The sequence below is a fragment of the Ranitomeya imitator genome, chromosome 5, assembly GCF_032444005.1.
Source record: "Ranitomeya imitator isolate aRanImi1 chromosome 5, aRanImi1.pri, whole genome shotgun sequence".
In the NCBI taxonomy this organism is placed as follows: domain Eukaryota; kingdom Metazoa; phylum Chordata; class Amphibia; order Anura; family Dendrobatidae; genus Ranitomeya; species Ranitomeya imitator.
This window is the reverse complement of record NC_091286.1, coordinates 601,435,958-601,453,286: the sequence shown is the minus strand read 5'-3', so window position 1 is coordinate 601,453,286 and position 17,329 is coordinate 601,435,958. Positions and strand designations below refer to the sequence as shown.

Sequence of the window (17,329 nt, the reverse complement as noted above, 5' to 3'; positions counted from 1 at the left end):
ACTTACACTGCCCAGTCGTGGCCATGACACTTGTGTGCAAATAGGAGACATGGCCACGTTCTGCCTCTTATATAGTCTGGCCAGGGTGCAGTAGGTGGCACACAGCGCACACTTTTCTCTGATATTTAAGGATGTCGTCCATGTAAGTGATGACCTCTCTCCCCCTGGCATGCAGAAGTGCCATGGCGGCAGTCATGTCCTCTGTGAACACACGCAGGGAGCCATGGTCACCCAGGAATGGAGGGCCACAAGCCGAAAATGGGACTGCTGGACAGCAAAGCAGAGAAACTTCTGGGATGTGGAGACAGCCTGTCCTCGGAGGAACTTAATTCTCCAGCTTTCATGGAGACAACAACAGAGTGAAGGGACTCCATCCTGAATCTGCCAAGTCATTGCACTTTTTCAGCAATTGTAGGTCCAGAATGGGACAGACTGACTCGTCTTTGTTAGAGATGATAACAACGTTCAAATAAAAACCTTTGAACTGTTTCTGAGTAGGAACCGGAACAATGGCGCATGATGGAGAAGAAAGAATTCTTAAAACAAGATAATATTGTAGTTATGATAACATGAATAAAATAAATGATGTTACAAAGCAAGGTTTCGGGACTTCTGGGTATCTTCTTCAGACGGGGTGTGACAAAGTATCTGAAGAAACACAAATATATGCACAAAATTAAACAAAAACAAACAAACAGTGGCATGGCAAAATAAATGATATTCAAGTAAACAAACAAACCGAGCTCAGGGATTGAATCCATAATTGGATTAGATTAGTGGTGTGAAAGTTTTACAGTTCCAATTTCCAAGTCCAATCAGAGGCCCCAGTGTCTCTGGAGCAGATTCCCCAGATCCTGTAGTGATTATGAGTCCTGACAGATTTAGTCCTGTCTGGAGGGAACCAAAGACTGTATTCCCAAACCCTACAACGTTCTTGTGATTTAAAATTGCCTTTTAATATTATTATTTATTGTTATAGCGCCATTTATTCCATGGCGCTTTACATGTGAGGAGGGGTATACATAATAAAACAAGTACAATAATCTTGAACAATACAAGTCATAACTGGTACAGGAGGAGAGAGGACCCTGCCCGCGAGGGCTCACAATCTACAAGGGATGGGTGAGGATACAGTAGGTGAGGGTAGAGCTGGTCGTGCAGCGGTTTGGTCGATCGGTGATTACTGCAGGTTGTAGGCTTGCTGGAAGAGGTGGGTTTTCAGGCTCTTTTTGAAGGTTTCGATGGTAGGCGAGAGTCTGATGTGTTGTGGTGGAGAGTTCCAGAGTAGGGGTAATGAGCGAGAGAAATCTTGTATGTGATTGTGGGAAGAGGAGATAAGAGGGGAGTAGAGAAGGAGATCTTGTGAGGATCGGAGGTTGTGTGTAGGTAAGTACCGGGAGACGAGGTCGCAGATGTATGGAGGAGACAGGTTGTGGATGGCTTTGTACGTCATGGTTAGGGTTTTGTACTGGAGTCTCTGGGCAATGGGGAGCCAGTGAAGGGATTGACAGAGGGGAGAGGCCGGGGAATAGCGGGGGGACAGGTGGATTAGTCGGGCAGCAGAGTTTAGAATAGATTGGAGGGGTGCGAGAGTGTTAGAGGGGAGGCCACAGAGCAGGAGGTTACAGTAGTCGAGGCGGGAGAGGATGAGGGCATGGACTAGGGTTTTTGCAGATTCTTGGTTTAGGAATGTACGGATCCGTGAAATATTTTTGAGTTGAAGGCGGCAGGAAGTGGAAAGGGCTTAATAGGACAACTTTTATATTGTGTATGTTGTGCCCTGGACCACAGAAATGTTTAGTCACCGGTAAATTTTTTTTTTTTTAATCTGTGATCATTTAAATCTGTCAGGGGGATTTATGATCACTGCAGGATCTGAGGAATCTGCTCCAGAGACAGTGAGGGCACCAGGCCTCTGATCTTACACGGATATTGGGACTATGAAACTTTCACACCGCTAATCTAATTAAGGATTCATTCTCTGAGCTCCGTTTGTTTATTTAAATGTCTATTATGCCATGCCTCTGGGTTTTTTGTTTAGTTTTGTGCATATATTTGTGTTTCTTCAGATACTTTGTCATACCATGCCTGAGGAAGAGACCTAAGAAGTCATGAAAGCTTCCTGTCTAACATCATTTATTTTATTCTTGTTATCCAATAAAAGGTATCATAACTACAAAATTATCATGTTTTCCCCATGAGAGCAGTCTTCTGCCTCCTCAGTGACACCACTCTAAAATGACTAGTTAATTAATTGCCAGTAGTCTGAAGACGAATCACCTTTTTTTCTTCAAGGTTGTAATTCTTAGTGTCAGCCTCCTGGTGGCAGCAGCGTACAACTATTGTTTCCTAGGCCCCTAATGAAGTCCCCAATAAAGGAAGTCTGTGCTGACATTACCTTTAGTCACCCTTTATATATGGGAATTGAAAGACTAAAATGAGGAGTATTGGTGCATTCTTAGGACTGTCATGACTTATTTTGGTAATTTGTGAACTGAGCGCGGTTTGAGGGGATCATTTAGCGTTTCGTTCCTAGGATCTGCATGGATCTGAACTCACTTTATGTGCTTTGTTTTTCTTCTTAAATAGGGGGAACTGACCAACGATCACGATGTTGTGGATCACATCATGGCTCAGCATAACGTAGTTCCCCGGATTAACCTGCGGATCCTGGACATGGAGCGGCAATACCTGGACCTCACGGCCATCAGTAAGTCGCTAGATACATTTCTGTAATGCATGGAGTCAAAAGTGGCAAGAAAAAAGGACCCGGATTTAGCGGAGAGGCAATTACTGATTTATTAGAGCTTATGCCAGAAATCATAGCACAAATGTGCAACTCCTCATAGCGGACATAGATATCACAGACAGCCACAGTCTTCATTCTGAAAGCGCTGACCATCTATAACATTTGTTGCATGTATTGGTCCATTCCTCACCTCTGCTTGCAGTCATTGAATTGTTTCCAGATTCTGAAGATCTTGAACTTATTGCTTGTCATACAATTTATTTCTTAATAAACCCCAGTAGATAGTAATGTATTTTCTCTCCCGTCTTCATTATCGTCCTGCACGTTCCTCATGATGACTTCTGTGGTTCACAGATAACTTCTATGTGGATGATTATGCCAGATTTAGCGTATTGGACTCCGCTGCGAAGAGCGCAGCCATAGCCAACAGCATGAACTACGTGACTAAGAAAGGTGAGAGGAGAGGCGTCTCCAGACATGCAGCCATTGTCACTGATCACAAAAGGTGGGGTCTTCTATTAATAAAGTGGTCAGAGAACAGCAGATAGCAGGGATGGGTTAATCCTGGGATCAGTAGCACTTTCAGTACCAGGGTCTTCATGTGCCCATATCATACCCGTGCTCCTCCAGGGCATCGAGCCTTACAGTACTGTGGTATTTATGTGCCCATTTAATACCCGTGCACCTCCAGGGCATCGCGCCTTACAGTACTGTGGTCTTTATGTGCCCATATAATACCCGTGCACCTCCAGGGCATCGCGCCTTACAGTACTGTGGTCTTTATGTGCCCATATAATACCCGTGCACCTCCAGGGCATCGCGCCTTACAGTACTGTGGTCTTTATGTGCCCATATAATACCCGTGCACCTCCAGGGCATCGCGCCTTACAGTACTGTGGTCTTTATGTGCCCATATAATACCCGTGCACCTCCAGGGCATCGCGCCTTACAGTACTGTGGTCTTTATGTGCCCATATAATACCCGTGCACCTCCAGGGCATCGCGCCTTACAGTACTGTGGTCTTTATGTGCCCATATAATACCCGTGCACCTGCAGTACAGGGATATTTATGTGCCCATTTAATACCCGTGCACCTCCAGGGCATCGAGCCTGAGCACAGTGTAAAGTAATAGCCGTCTTTTATATAATATCACAATGTGACACCCAGGAAATGCTTTAATGCGTGTAACTATAAATTCCCTGTCCGTATGTTCTCGCTGGCAGCTTTTGTCTGGTTCCACCATGAACGTTTGTCCTGCGTCTGTATCTGTGGGTCGGGGGCCATTATTTTATTCTTCTCGCTCATGTCTCCTCTACTTCTTTGTCTCTTTGTCTGCTCCAGGAATGTCCTCCCGGGAGATTTATGGTAATCCCAGCTCTCTTTTTTTACATTTCCTATTTCTGTGCATGGTTTGCTTCACCTGCCGTTATCTGCTCATTTTACAGGATATAAAATAAATGCATTATATTGGCCTAAAATAGTGAAATTATAGTCGACTAGATGGAGGCCTGATGCGATCGCATTGGGAGTGCGGTAATGTCACTATGGGGGCAGGCTTTGCAGCGTTGAGAATCTCTCCCCCCCATGTCAACTTTGACATAAATGGTTCATGGAACCGCAGCTGTTAAGAATTGTCTGTGTCTGACCATGTACAGAACATACCACAGCTCCTGGGCAGGGGAGGGAGCAAAAGACAATACTGGCATTACAGCAGGAGATCGCACAGGATACATTTTGTGAGGTAAAATATTGTTTTAAAACTGACAGTGAAATATTTTACCTCACAAAATGAATGTTCCGTACACGGTCAGACATAGACAATTTTTAAAATGAACTTTTGTGCGTGGGAAAACCCCCTTTAATGTGACCGGCTTTCTCTGCCTGTAGACATGTTGCGCATCTGCCGCCAGGATCAGCCAAATGATTCACTGCGCCTGTGTGGAATTCACACAGGCGCTGTAAATCAGACTGCCGCCATCTTTGTGCAGACAGATAGCGGCGGTCACATTAAAACTGCACATGCGCTCCTCCTGTACAAAGATGGCGGCAGTCATTGAATTATTCGGCTGATCCCGGCGGCAGCGTGTTTGCGACGGTGTTCCGCTGGTGGTACCGCGCAAATGTTCGTCTTAATATCACGATTATTCAGCCATACTGCCTGGCTTGTAAAAGTAAGTACACCAGCCTTGTCAGGTCTAAAAGATCTCTGCAATAATGTATGCAGTTTCTGTTGTGAAATCTGCTGACAGATCTGCTTTAATATGCATGTCGCTCTACTTTTACTACCTGCATGTGGAACCACTGAACTTTCCTGTCTGCATGGCATCTAACTTGGGAACTTTCTCTTATGCCTTTGGGAGCGTGCAGATTCTGGCGGCTTACCAAGATTGTTTGCTACACACGGCGGACACAACTGGCGCCCAACACATCCCTTCATCTTACAATGGGGTCTGTCGAGTTCTGCCGAGATGTCCTTTGTCGTGCTGCTCTGTTTTTTAATAATATTGGAGGATGCATGACCGTGGGTATACGCCCTGCCGCAAGGAGCCTGACACTAGGCAGTAAAGATAGGCTTTACCTTTCCTTAGACTCCTTGCAGCTCACTTTTATCTTAGAGGTCGTTACCATCTTCATAGATGGCTCCTGTCAGATAGTCCTTGTAAATACCATCACAGGATCATGGGGTGCATTAAAAGAGGTCTGGATACACATGATGAGAGCATTATACTGCCTCTGTACAAATCCCTAGTTAGACCGCACATGGAGTACTGTGTCCAGTTTTGGGCACCGGTGCTCAGGAAGGATATAATGGAACTAGAGAGAGTGCAAAGGAGGGCAACAAAATTAATAAAGGGGATGGGAGAACTACAATACCCAGATAGATTAGCGAAATTAGGATTAGGGTGGTTTCACACTTGCGTTTTTGTCTGCAGCGTTTTTTGCACAAAAAAACGCATGCGTTTTTTTCCCTATATTTAACATTGAAATATTTTTTTGCTGCATGCGTTCTTTTTCAGAAATGCAACTTGTAGTATTTTTGAGAGGCTTTTTTTTGACACATAAAAACGCATGCGTTTTCATGCTTTTTTTTGTGTCAAAAAATACATTGGAGTCAATGGAAACGCATGCGTTTTTATTAAAAAAAAACAGAAAACACACTGATATGCCACCCCCCACCATAAAGGTGATAAAGGGATCCTAACCCTAACCCTAAAGGGATCCTAACCCTAAAGGGATCCTAACCCTATCCCTAACCCTACCCCTAACCCTAATGGGATCCTAACCCTAACCCTAAAGGGATCCTAACCCTTCCCCTAACCCTAAAGGGATCCTAACCCTACCCCTAATCCCTTTAGGGTTAGGGTTAGGATCCCTGTAGGGTTAGGATACCTTTAGGGTTAGGGTTATGATCCCTAACCCTAACTATTTCTGTTTATAGTGGGTTTTTTTACTTTATTTTGATGATTGGCAGCTGTCACACATTTCTCAGCATGCGTTTAAAAAACGCAAACGCATGAAAAAATGCATGTAAACGCGTCAAAACGCTGCGTTTTTTTCACCACATGCAAAAACGCATGCGTCAAAAAAACGCAGCGTTTGCACGCGTTTACATGCGTTTTTTCACCATGCGTTTTTTTAAAACGCATGCGTTTTTAAATGCAAGTGTGAAACCAGCCTTATTTAGTGTAGAAAAAAGACGACTGAGGGGCGATCTAATAACCATGTATAAGTATATAAGGGGACAATACAAATATCTCGCTGAGGATCTGTTTATACCAAGGAAGGTGACGGGCACAAGGAGGCATTCTTTGCGTCTGGAGGAGAGAAGGTTTTTCCACCAACATAGAAGAGGATTCTTTACTGTTAGGGCAGTGAGAATCTGGAATTGCTTGCCTGAGGAGGTGGTGATGGCGAACTCAGTCGAGGGGTTCAAGAGAGGCCTGGATGTCTTCCTGGAGCAGAACAATATTGTAACATACAATTATTAGGTTCTTTAGAAGGACGTAGATCTGGGGATTTATTATAATGGAATATAGGCTGAACTGGATGGACAAATGTCTTTTTTCGGCCTTTCTAACTATGTTACTATGTTTTGCAGCTTACTGCTTCTTAAAATTTGCAGCCATTCTCGAAATATTAACTCTTTTCTTTTGTTTACCACTCGTTACCAAGGAGACCGACCACTGCAGTTATCTAACTTGCAAGCACTGCAGGATTAGGAAGGAACAGCGCTCTGGCGATCCTGGCCAGCTTCAAAACGGCGCTTACAAGCTCAGTAGACAGCAGGTTGTTCTGTCTCACAACGGTGGTCGGTCTCCAAGGCAACAAGCTGTAAACAAAATAAGTGTCAATATCTTCAGAACGGTTAAACATTTTAATAAGCGAGAAATTGCAAAATTGCTTTTATTTTCAAGCACTATCCGACAAGATTAATTTATGAAGATGGGCATATAACCCTTTGATGAAGGAGGCAGAGACGGCATGTTATCAGGTTTGTAAAAGAGGGTATAACCCACCAGGCAGAGGAAATACTTTTCAATAAGTAGTGTCGGCCTCTTAAAGGAAATCTGTCAGCAGTTTTGGTCAATGTAATCTAAGAACAGCGTGTAATAAGGGCTGTTGTTTCTATACAATGAATGTTTCTCTATCGCCTCATTGGGGGACACAGGAACCATGGGTGTATGCTGCTGCCACTAGGAGGCTGACACTATGCAAATAAAAAAAAGTTAGCTCCTCCTCTGCAGTGTACACCCCACTGACAGGAAGTAGGATATTCAGTTTAGCTTAGTGTCAGTAGGAGGTGGACATGGGTCTTTCATTAGACCCTTATCTACCTGAGTGTGCGTCGTTCCTTTTCAGGTACCACGGAGGGATACAGGGTGGTCAGTCACACCTGTAGTCCCACAAAGAGACTATGAGTACGTTTTATCACCAGGAGATTATCATTATCTGACCATGCCCCTTTCTGTGATGGGCAGCTCACTGTCTATAGACACTGTACACAGAGAACCTGACTGTGCTACATCTAGCAGTTGTCACCACTGCTGCATCCAGTAATGTAAGTGATACATCGCTGGATTCAGGGTTTCTTTTCTTACATTATGCTGCTCTCAGATGAGGTAGCAAAAACCTGCTGACAGATTCCCTTTAATAGCAGGGTGTATAACCACGGTGAAGGAGATCTTGCTTTAAGTCCAAAAATCCAGATTTTCTCACAAATGTGACTGAATCTGCAGTGGAGCCTCCAATTAATAAGTGAATACCAACAGCTCACCCATGCGAGATCTGTGTTGATCTTCTCACCTCGTGGCTGTGTATGAGTATCGGAGGGCGCTGCCCGTCTATCTGGGGCCGGCTGTAATTCCTCCTTTGCTCCCTGCAGTCCATCTTCCCATCCTAACTTTTGCTGTTTGGTGCAGATGACTCTTTTGTTAGACCGGTCACGTTTTGGATCGTGGGAGACTTTGATGAGCCCTCCGGACGTCAGCTGCTGTATGACGCCATTAAGCACCAGGTAACGTCTGACCTGCACACAAATCGCAGCAATACGAGTGTAAGTGCAGACCTAACTAAATGTGCCGGGAATGGTGTCCTAGAAATGCTCTGCCCTTTCTTAAAGCTCCACAATAGAAACTGAACTTCTTATTAAATACATTTCTTTGACCTGATGGGCCTGGTGTACTTGCCTTGAAACATAAGAACAGCTGTATAATCCTTTGTGAAAGTGTATTTGCGTAATATTAAAAAGTGAATAAAATGCTTTGTTTCATTTGAGGACTGTACAGACATTCTGATTTGAATTTTTCACCGCAAGTACACCGGCCTTGTCAGGTCTAAGAGATCTACTTAATACTGTGTAGTTTGTGTTGCAAAGTTTGAAAAAAAAGGATCCACTTTTAGGCAATGTATACACCGAGACTATCACATCACAAAAAACACCAATACAGGTCCTTCTCAAAAAATTAGCATATAGTGTTAAATTTCATTATTTCCCATAATGTAATGATTACAATTAAACTTTCATATATTATAGATTCATTATCCACCAACTGAAATTTGTCAGGTTTTTTTTTGTTTTAATACTGATGATTTTGGCATACAACTCCTGATAACCCAAAAAACCTGTCTCAATAAATTAGCATATCAAGAAAAGGTTCTCTAAACCAGAGGTCCCCAACTCCAGTCCTCAAGGCCCACCAACAGGTCATGTTTTCAGGATTTCCTTTGCATTGCACAGGTGATGCAATTATTTCCTGGGCAAGACTAAGGAAATCCTGAAAACATGACCTGTTGGTGGGCCTTGAGGACTGGAGTTGGGGACCCCTGCTCTAAACGACCTATTACCCTAATCTTCTGAATCAACTAATTAACTCTAAACACATGCAAAATATACCTGAGGCTTTTATAAACTCCCTGCCTGGTTCATTACTCAAAACCCCCATCATGGGTAAGACTAGCGACCTGACAGATGTCAAGAAGGCCATCATTGACACCCTCAAGCAAGAGGGTAAGACCCAGAAAGAAATTTCTCAACAAATAGGCTGTTCCCAGAGTGCTGTATCAAGGCACCTCAATGGTAAGTCTGTTGGAAGGAAACAATGTGGCAGAAAACGCTGTACAACGAGAAGAGGAGACCGGACCCTGAGGAAGATTGTGGAGAAGGACCGATTCCAGACCTTGGGGAACCTGAGGAAGCAGTGGACTGAGTCTGGTGTGGAAACATCCAGAGCCACCGTGCACAGGCGTGTGCAGGAAATGGGCTACAGGTGCCGCATTCCCCAGGTAAAGCCACTTTTGAACCATAAACAGCGGCAGAGGCGCCTGACCTGGGCTACAGAGAAGCAGCACTGGACTGTTGCTAAGTGGTCCCAAGTACTTTTTTCTGATGAAAGCAAATTTTGCATGTCATTCGGAAATCAAGGTGCCAGAGTCTGGAGGAAGACTGGGGAGAAGGAAATGCCAAAATGCCTGAAGTCCAGTGTCAAGTACCCACAGTCAGTGATGGTGTGGGGTGCCATGTCAGCTGCTGGTGTTGGTCCACTGTGTTTCATCAAGGGCAGGGTCAATGCAGCTAGCTATCAGGAGATTTTGGAGCACTTCATGCTTCCATCGGCTGAAATGCTTTATGGAGATGAAGATTTCATTTTTCAGCACGACCTGGCACCTGCTCACAGTGCCAAAACCACTGGTAAATGGTTTACTGACCATGGTATTACTGTGCTCAATTGGCCTGCCAACTCTCCTGACCTGAACCCCATAGAGAATCTGTGGGATATTGTGAAGAGAAAGTTGAGAGACGCAAGACCCAACACTCTGGATGAGCTTAAGGCCGCTATTGAAGCATCCTGGGCCTCCATAACATCTCAGCAGTGTCACAGGCTGATTGCCTCCATGCCACGCCGCATTGAAGCAGTCATTTCTGCCAAAGGATTCCCGACCAAGTATTGAGTGCATAACTGAACATTATTATTTGTTGGTTTTTTTGTTTGTTATTAAAAAACACTTTTATTTGATTGGATGGGTGAAATATGCTAATTTATTGAGACAGGTTTTTTGGGTTATCAGGAGTTGTATGCCAAAATCATCAGTATTAAAACAATAAAAGACCTGACAAATTTCAGTTGGTGGATAATGAATCTATAATATATGAAAGTTTAATTGTAATCATTACATTATGGTAAATAATGAAATTTAACACTATATGCTAATTTTTTGAGAAGGACCTGTATATAAGAACAATTAAAAAAGTCAAACGGCAGAGATGATGACAGGTAAGTGTAGATTAATTGTGTTAGTCTTAAGTAGTGATAATCATTTATTTGTTACAAAACTTTTTTTAAGCAATTATAGACCCACATGGAGAAAAGGTACAACATGGATCATACATTCGGAATGACTGCGAACCATAAGTGGTGTGCTGCCTGCACCTAGTGGTAGAAAATATTCAGATGCGGCTACAGAAAGCATATACAATGGAGTTATAGAAGACAGTATATAGCTTAGATAGCCTTATTATAATAGGCATCCATAGGTTAGGAAATCTGAGGCTCCAAATAAAATAAAATGATAAAGCGCAAATGTTTATAGCCCAATCTTGTGTTTAATGGAGCAAACACCTATCCAAACGCCTGGTTCCAGAGGCAGATTAAACAACCATCTGAATGCGGTTCTCAAGTGCCATGCAAGACAAAGGACTACAGATATCCATAGGTCAGGAAATGTTCCAAGTACGATAGAATGAGGAAAACAAAGTGCAAGTGCTTTGAGTCAAGTACGATAGAATGAGGAAAATAAAGTGCAAGTGCTTTGAGTAAGTCCTATGTTTAAAGGGACTGTCACAGATCTGGACATATTGGCATCAAAAACCCACAGATAAAGGGTGTAAAATAAAACACTTCAAAGGACAAATGAACACTATATATTTACCAAGTAAGACCCTCTGACGCGCGTTTTGCTTGCTTCCCCAGAAAGGGTACGCGCCTCAGAGGGTCTAGTTTGGTAAATGTATAGTATTCATTTACCCTTTGAAGTGTATATTGGTGATTTTGTGATGTGATGTTTGTTCCAGTAAAGATTATTCTTAATTGAACATGGGAGCTTGTCTGTTGGATTTGATTTATGCAAACTCCCACATACTTATAGGACCTTTCAAGGCTGATTCTTTTTGAGACAGTCTACTGTAATCTATGTTCAGAACATTTAAAGGGGTATATTCAAATTTCAAAAGTTTTTAAAAAGTCCCTGTGAGAATGGAGCGGTGATGGATCCTACGTTCTGCCGTTCCATTCATTCTCATGGGAGAGATGGAGACCATTTTAGATCTGTGATCGGCTATTTCTGGCGGTCCTATTAAGAATGAATGGGCTTGACCCACCACTGATCTATTCACATGGGACTTGGGACCTATGAGGGTCCCAGTGATCAAGAAATGATTCCCTATCTCCTGGATCGGGGATAACTTCCAAACTTAAGATCAGGAGACCTCCTTTAGTAGTGATGATCGGGCCAGGACTTGTTCAGGAATTTTGTCAGAAATCTCAGTGATCTGCAGTCCCTTCCCAACCTTCAATGGCTGATAACAGGAAACAATAGAATACATCTAGCTGTACAGCTAATGATGATAGCATTTACTTGCAGACAGTGTACTGATTGGTAACTGTCTACATCCTAAAATGTACAGTGCTGCAGAATATGTTGGCACTATAGAAATACAATTATTATTATTATTATTATTATAGTTAGCATGTTAATTTTTTAATTTTCCTTTCTAGAAATCCAGCAACAATGTAAGAATCGGCATGATCAATAATCCCAGCCAGGATCCGTCCTCTGAGACAACACGCATCGGCAGGGCCATCTGGGCCGCTCTCCAGACCCAGACCTCCAACAATGCCAAAAACTTCATTACCAAAATCATCAAAGAAGAAAACGCAGAAGCGCTGTTTGCAGGGCAGGACATTGCAAAGTTTGCCGTTGGGGTTTGTGCTTTAGACATATGTAATGTATGTGAATGACGTCTTCACCATCAGTGTATGGCCCTTATGACATGACATCATGGTCCTATTCACCATCAGTGTATGACGGGGCCGGCATGGCCCTTATGACGTGACTTGATGGCTCTGTGCTCTTCACCATCAGTGTATGGCCGGACCGGTATGGCCCTTATGACATAACTGCATAGTTCTCTTCCCTTCACCATCAGTGTATGGCTGGGCTGGTATGGCCCTTATGATATGACTCCATGGTTCTGTGCCCTTCACCATCAGTGTATGGCTGTGCCGGTGTGGCCCTTATGACGTGACTGCATGGTTCTGTGCCCTTCACCATCAGTGTATGGCTGGGCCGGTATGGCCCTTATGACGTAACTGCATAGTTCTGTGCCCTTCACCATCAGTGTATGGCTGGGCCAGTATGGCCCTTATGACGTGACTGCATGGTTCTGTGCCCTTCACCATCAGTGAATGGCTAGGCCGGTGTGGCCCTTATGACATGACTCCATGGTTCTGTGCTCTTCACCATCAGTGTATGGCTGGGCCAATATGGCCCTTATGACGTAACTGCATAGTTCTGTGCCCTTCACCATCAGTGAATGGCTGGGCCGGTGTGGCCCTTATGACATGACTCCATGGTTCTGTGCCCTTCACCATCAGTGTATGGCTGGGCCGGTATGGTTCTTATGACATGACTCCATGGTTCTGTGCCCTTCACCATCAGTGAATGGCTGGGCCGGTGTGGCCCTTATGACGTAACTGCATAGTTCTGTGCCCTTCACCATCAGTGTATGGCCGGGACGGTATGGCCCTTATGACGTGACTGCATGGTTCTGTGCCCTTCACCATCAGTGTATGGCTGGGCCGATGTGGCCCTTATGACGTGACTGCATGGTTCTGTGCCCTTCACCATCAGTGTATGGCTGGGCCGGTATGGCTCTTATGACATGACTCCATGGTTCTGTGCCCTTCACCATCAGTGAATGGCTGGGCCGGTACGGCCCTTTATGACGTGACTGCATGGTTCTGTGCTCTTCACAATCAGTGTATGGCCGGGACGGTATGGCCCTTATGCCGAGACTTCATGGTTCTGTGCTCTTCACCATCAGTGTATGACTGGGCCGGTATGCCTGTTATGATGTGATATCATGGTCCTATGATCTTCACCATGATTGTTTTGCTGGGCCTTTATGGTCCTTATGAGGTGACTTCATGTTCTTCACCTTCCTCCTCAGGGAATGGATGTCAGTCTTTTTCGTGAAGCTTTTGAGTCTCCTAAGGTGGATTTTATACTCTCCCATTCTGCATACTGCCGTGATGTCCTAAAGCTGAAGAAAGGCGAGCGAGCCGTTATCGGCAATGGAAGGGTAAGTATCGGTGTGATTTCAGGTGCTCGATCAGCGTGCTTCTTTCTTCCTATATTATCAGATATTTGAATTGTTGAGGCTTTTGCTCTACTTTCTTTATCGCCTCTCATTGGGGGACACAGGAACCATGGGTGTATGCTGCTGCCACTAGGAGGCTGACACTATGCAAATAAAAAAGTTAGCTCCTCCTCTGCAGTGTACACCCCACCGACTGGCATTATACTCTTCAGTTTAGCTTAGTGTCAGTAGGAGGTGGACACGGGTCTTTCATTAGACCCTTATCTACCTCTATGTGCGTCGCTTCCTTTACAGGTTTCCCGGAGGGATACAGGGTGAACAGTCACACCTGTAGTCCCACAAGGCGGACTATGAGTACGGTGTGTACTGCCACCCCGTATCCTCATAGATCCCTCTCCAGGACCAAGAGCCTAGCACACAAGCGTGCTCAGAAGTCCGGTCCTGGCTCCGTCACCCACCCACTCGCCCACCAGAGCCTGTCGGTTGAGGAGACGAGGACGTCCATCAGCTCCCTGGACGTCTCAACCCTTTTTCAAGGTTAGTACGCGTGGAATTTTTAGGTGAGTATATTCTCCCTTCCCCTCCCATCCCAGACCTTTGATAGGGTTCTTGTTAGGGGCTCCCTGGCGACTCGCTTACCCGGTCATCGCCTGTCTTTCGGTGGCGCGGCTGGTATTTCCACATTTCTTCCCCTTTTCTGCAGGGGCCTTCTGCTCTCCAGCGCGGGGCCCCCCTTTTAGGCCACCGCGCTCTTTTCCCCTGTGGCCAGCATTTCTTCCACGACAGCTCTATGGCTGCCGTACGCTCCTTCCGCGGCGCATTACCGGCGCTGCGGTTTTTACTCTGGGCACATCCTTTGCGCGGCAGCCCTGCAGGCGGTCGCGCCGCTTCTCGCTGCGGCGCTTTGCTCTGGCGCCGCAGGAGGTGGTTATCTGCGGCGCCCTTCTGTGACCTGCAGGCTGTCACGCCGCTTCTCCCTGCGGCGCATTGCTCTGGCGCCGCGGGAGGGTGTTGTCTGCGGCGCCCTTCAGCGGCCCCAGCCTCCCTCACGCCGCATTGTTTCCGGCGCTCTATTTCGGCGCCGCGGCCTTTTTTCTCGGCCGCCGGTCCCTAATTTAGGCCCCGGCTTCGGCCGGGGCCTACTTCCGGTTGTCGGCTTTCTCCATTTCCGCTTCTGCGGGCGGGCTTTTTCCCGCCCGACATACTGCGCCCTGCCCACCGGCGCCTCTACGTCTGGCTCCGCCCCCCTTCCTCGTGGGACTCTCAGCTGGTGTGCGCCGCTTCACACAGCAAGCAGCCCTCGCAGCACCTCACGCAGCGCGCCACGCTCCTTCGCCCGCATCTTCTGTGGGCTCAGCATCGCAAGAATACAGCAACAAGTGGGACATCTTCCAGGACCGGGTCCGTGAGTAGCTGCACTGCAGACTGACACCCTTCTCTGCCCCACTGTCCCCTAACCCACTGGCATCTTCAGGGATCTCTCAAAATGTCTTCTAAAGGGGGCCGCTCTCGCCCCCCTACCTCTTCATCTTCTGCCTTAGTCACGTACTTTGCATGTTCGTCCTGTAACAGCAAACTTCCCTCAGGTCAGTCCTCTCCGCTGTGTCAGTCCTGCAGCAACCCGATTGTTCCCACCGCCCAGGATCCCCCGACTGTTCCGCCCGAGAGTGATCCCCCCATCCCAGGCTGGGCCGCCTCTCTGTCACAATCGGTGGCCGATTTAACACGGGTATCTCAAACCTTGGTGTCCGCGCTGGATCGGTTACCCCTGCAGACCCCTGCCGTGGCCAGCGGGTCGCAGGAACCGCCACCCGAGACCTCCTTGCCAAGCTACAAAAGGTCCAGACAGGAACGTCGGTCTGAGTCCTCTTCGCGTTCCATCTCGCCGCCCGGCCCTCCCCCGCGGTTGGTGTCGCACCGTTCCTCCTCCCCTGAGTCAGGCGAGGCTTTATCTGATGCGCCCTCAGAGGAGATTTCGGAGCTGGATCCTAGCCAAATCGCCACCATGAGTGAGTCGGTCCAGAACCTCATTCGGGCTATAAACCAAACCTGTGGCATTAAGGATCCCTCTATGGAACCCGCAGATCAGGCGGTTTCGTTTAGACGGGCCAAACCACCTTCAAAATTTTTTGCTCCTCATCCTGAATTCGAGGAAATCCTGGCCAGAGAGAGAGAGAATCCGACCAGACGTTTTCAGAGGGGAAAACACCTGGGGGTGTTATATCCTTTTTCACCAGATCTTACCGCCAATTGGACGGTCTCTCCCTCGGTGGATCCCCCTGTTTCCAGGCTGTCCACCAACACGGTGCTTCCACTGTCCGGCGGAGCGTCTCTGAAGGATTCTAACGACAGAGTTATAGAATCCTTCGCGAAATCTGCCTTTGAAGCGGCTTCAGCAGCGCTATGCCCAGCCTTTGCTTCCACTTGGGCTTCAAAATCCATCTCAAAATGGGCCAAGGATCTACGGCGAGGTATCCTGGACGGGGCTCCTCCCGCGCAATTAGCGGAACTTGCCAACCAGATTTCCCACGCGGGTGAATACCTGGTTTCCGCCTCCCTGGATGTCGCCTCTTGTGCGGCTCAGGCTTCCAGCAATGCCGTTGCCATCCGCCGGACCGTTTGGCTCAAGGCCTGGCAGGCGGACTTGTCCTCCAAAAAGTCCCTCACTAGTCTGCCCTTCCAGGGCTCTCGTCTCTTTGGTTCCCAGCTGGACCAGATCATTAAGGACGCCACTGGGGGCACAAGTTCCCTTCTCCCCCAGGCTAAACCTCGTCGCCCTCCCCCTAGACGGCAGTTTCGCTCGTTTCGGCCTTTTCGTCGCTTCGCTGCATCAAACTCCTTTTCCCAGCAGCAACAGAGGCCACAGGCACGTCAAGAGAAGAAGGCGGTGTCCTTCAGGCCCACTCCGTCCTGGCGTCCTCGCTATTCCCAGGGTAGATCGTCCAGGCCCAGGACTGGAAGATCCACTTCCGCATGACTCTCGGCAAGACTCCAGCCCAACTCCCAGGTTGGGGGGCCGTCTTCTCCGTTTCAGGGACGTCTGGATTTCCGCAGTAGAGGATGCATGGGTCAGGGAAGTTGTATCCTCGGGATACAAAATAGAGTTCGCCTCCCGACCCAGGGATCGTTTCTTCCAATCTCGTCCTCCAAAAGATCCCGCTTTGTTTCCGGGCTTCTTCGCAGCCATCGCTTCTCTGCTAAAATCCGGGGTAATTGTTCCCGTCCCAGAAAAGGAACGGTACACGGGTTTCTACTCGAACCTCTTTGTGGTACCGAAGAAAGACGGCAAGGTTCGTCCCATTCTGGACCTCAAATTGCTGAACAGGAGGGTTCGCCTGAGACACTTCAGGATGGAATCCCTTCGTTCAGTAATTGCTTCCATGGAGGCTCAGGAATTTCTATGCTCTATAGATATCCAGGACGCCTACCTACATGTTCCAATATTTCCCGGACATCACCGTTTCCTGCGCTTTGCAGTGCAACAAGATCATTTTCAGTTCGTCGCCCTGCCGTTCGGTCTCGCAACCGCGCCAAGGGTGTTCACGAAAATCATGGCGGCGCTGATGGCCATTTTGAGGGTCAGAGGCTTGGTCCTGTTTCCATACCTCGACGACATCCTCATCAAGGCTCCGTCCTTTGCTCAGGCCCACGAAAGCTTGTCCATTGTTCTCGACACCTTATCCCGTTTCGGATGGCTGGTCA

The 17,329-nt window shown here is 46.9% G+C and overlaps 1 protein-coding gene across 3 annotated transcripts in view; it reads left to right on the top strand.

The window, feature by feature from the left end:
• The window catches only part of UGGT1 (UDP-glucose glycoprotein glucosyltransferase 1), a 107,577-nt gene that overhangs the window by 51,437 nt on the left and 38,811 nt on the right, over window positions 1–17,329 (top strand). For 2 of the 3 annotated variants that reach the window (XM_069727974.1, XM_069727972.1), the window contains exons 19-24: window positions 2,590–2,710; window positions 3,104–3,202; window positions 4,093–4,116; window positions 8,172–8,266; window positions 12,024–12,230; window positions 13,478–13,609. In XM_069727974.1, the coding sequence (XP_069584075.1) occupies window positions 2,590–2,710; window positions 3,104–3,202; window positions 4,093–4,116; window positions 8,172–8,266; window positions 12,024–12,230; window positions 13,478–13,609 (678 nt within the window). The remainder of the gene's footprint in view (window positions 1–2,589; window positions 2,711–3,103; window positions 3,203–4,092; window positions 4,117–8,171; window positions 8,267–12,023; window positions 12,231–13,477; window positions 13,610–17,329) is intronic. The other variant, XM_069727973.1, reaches the window with a different exon arrangement.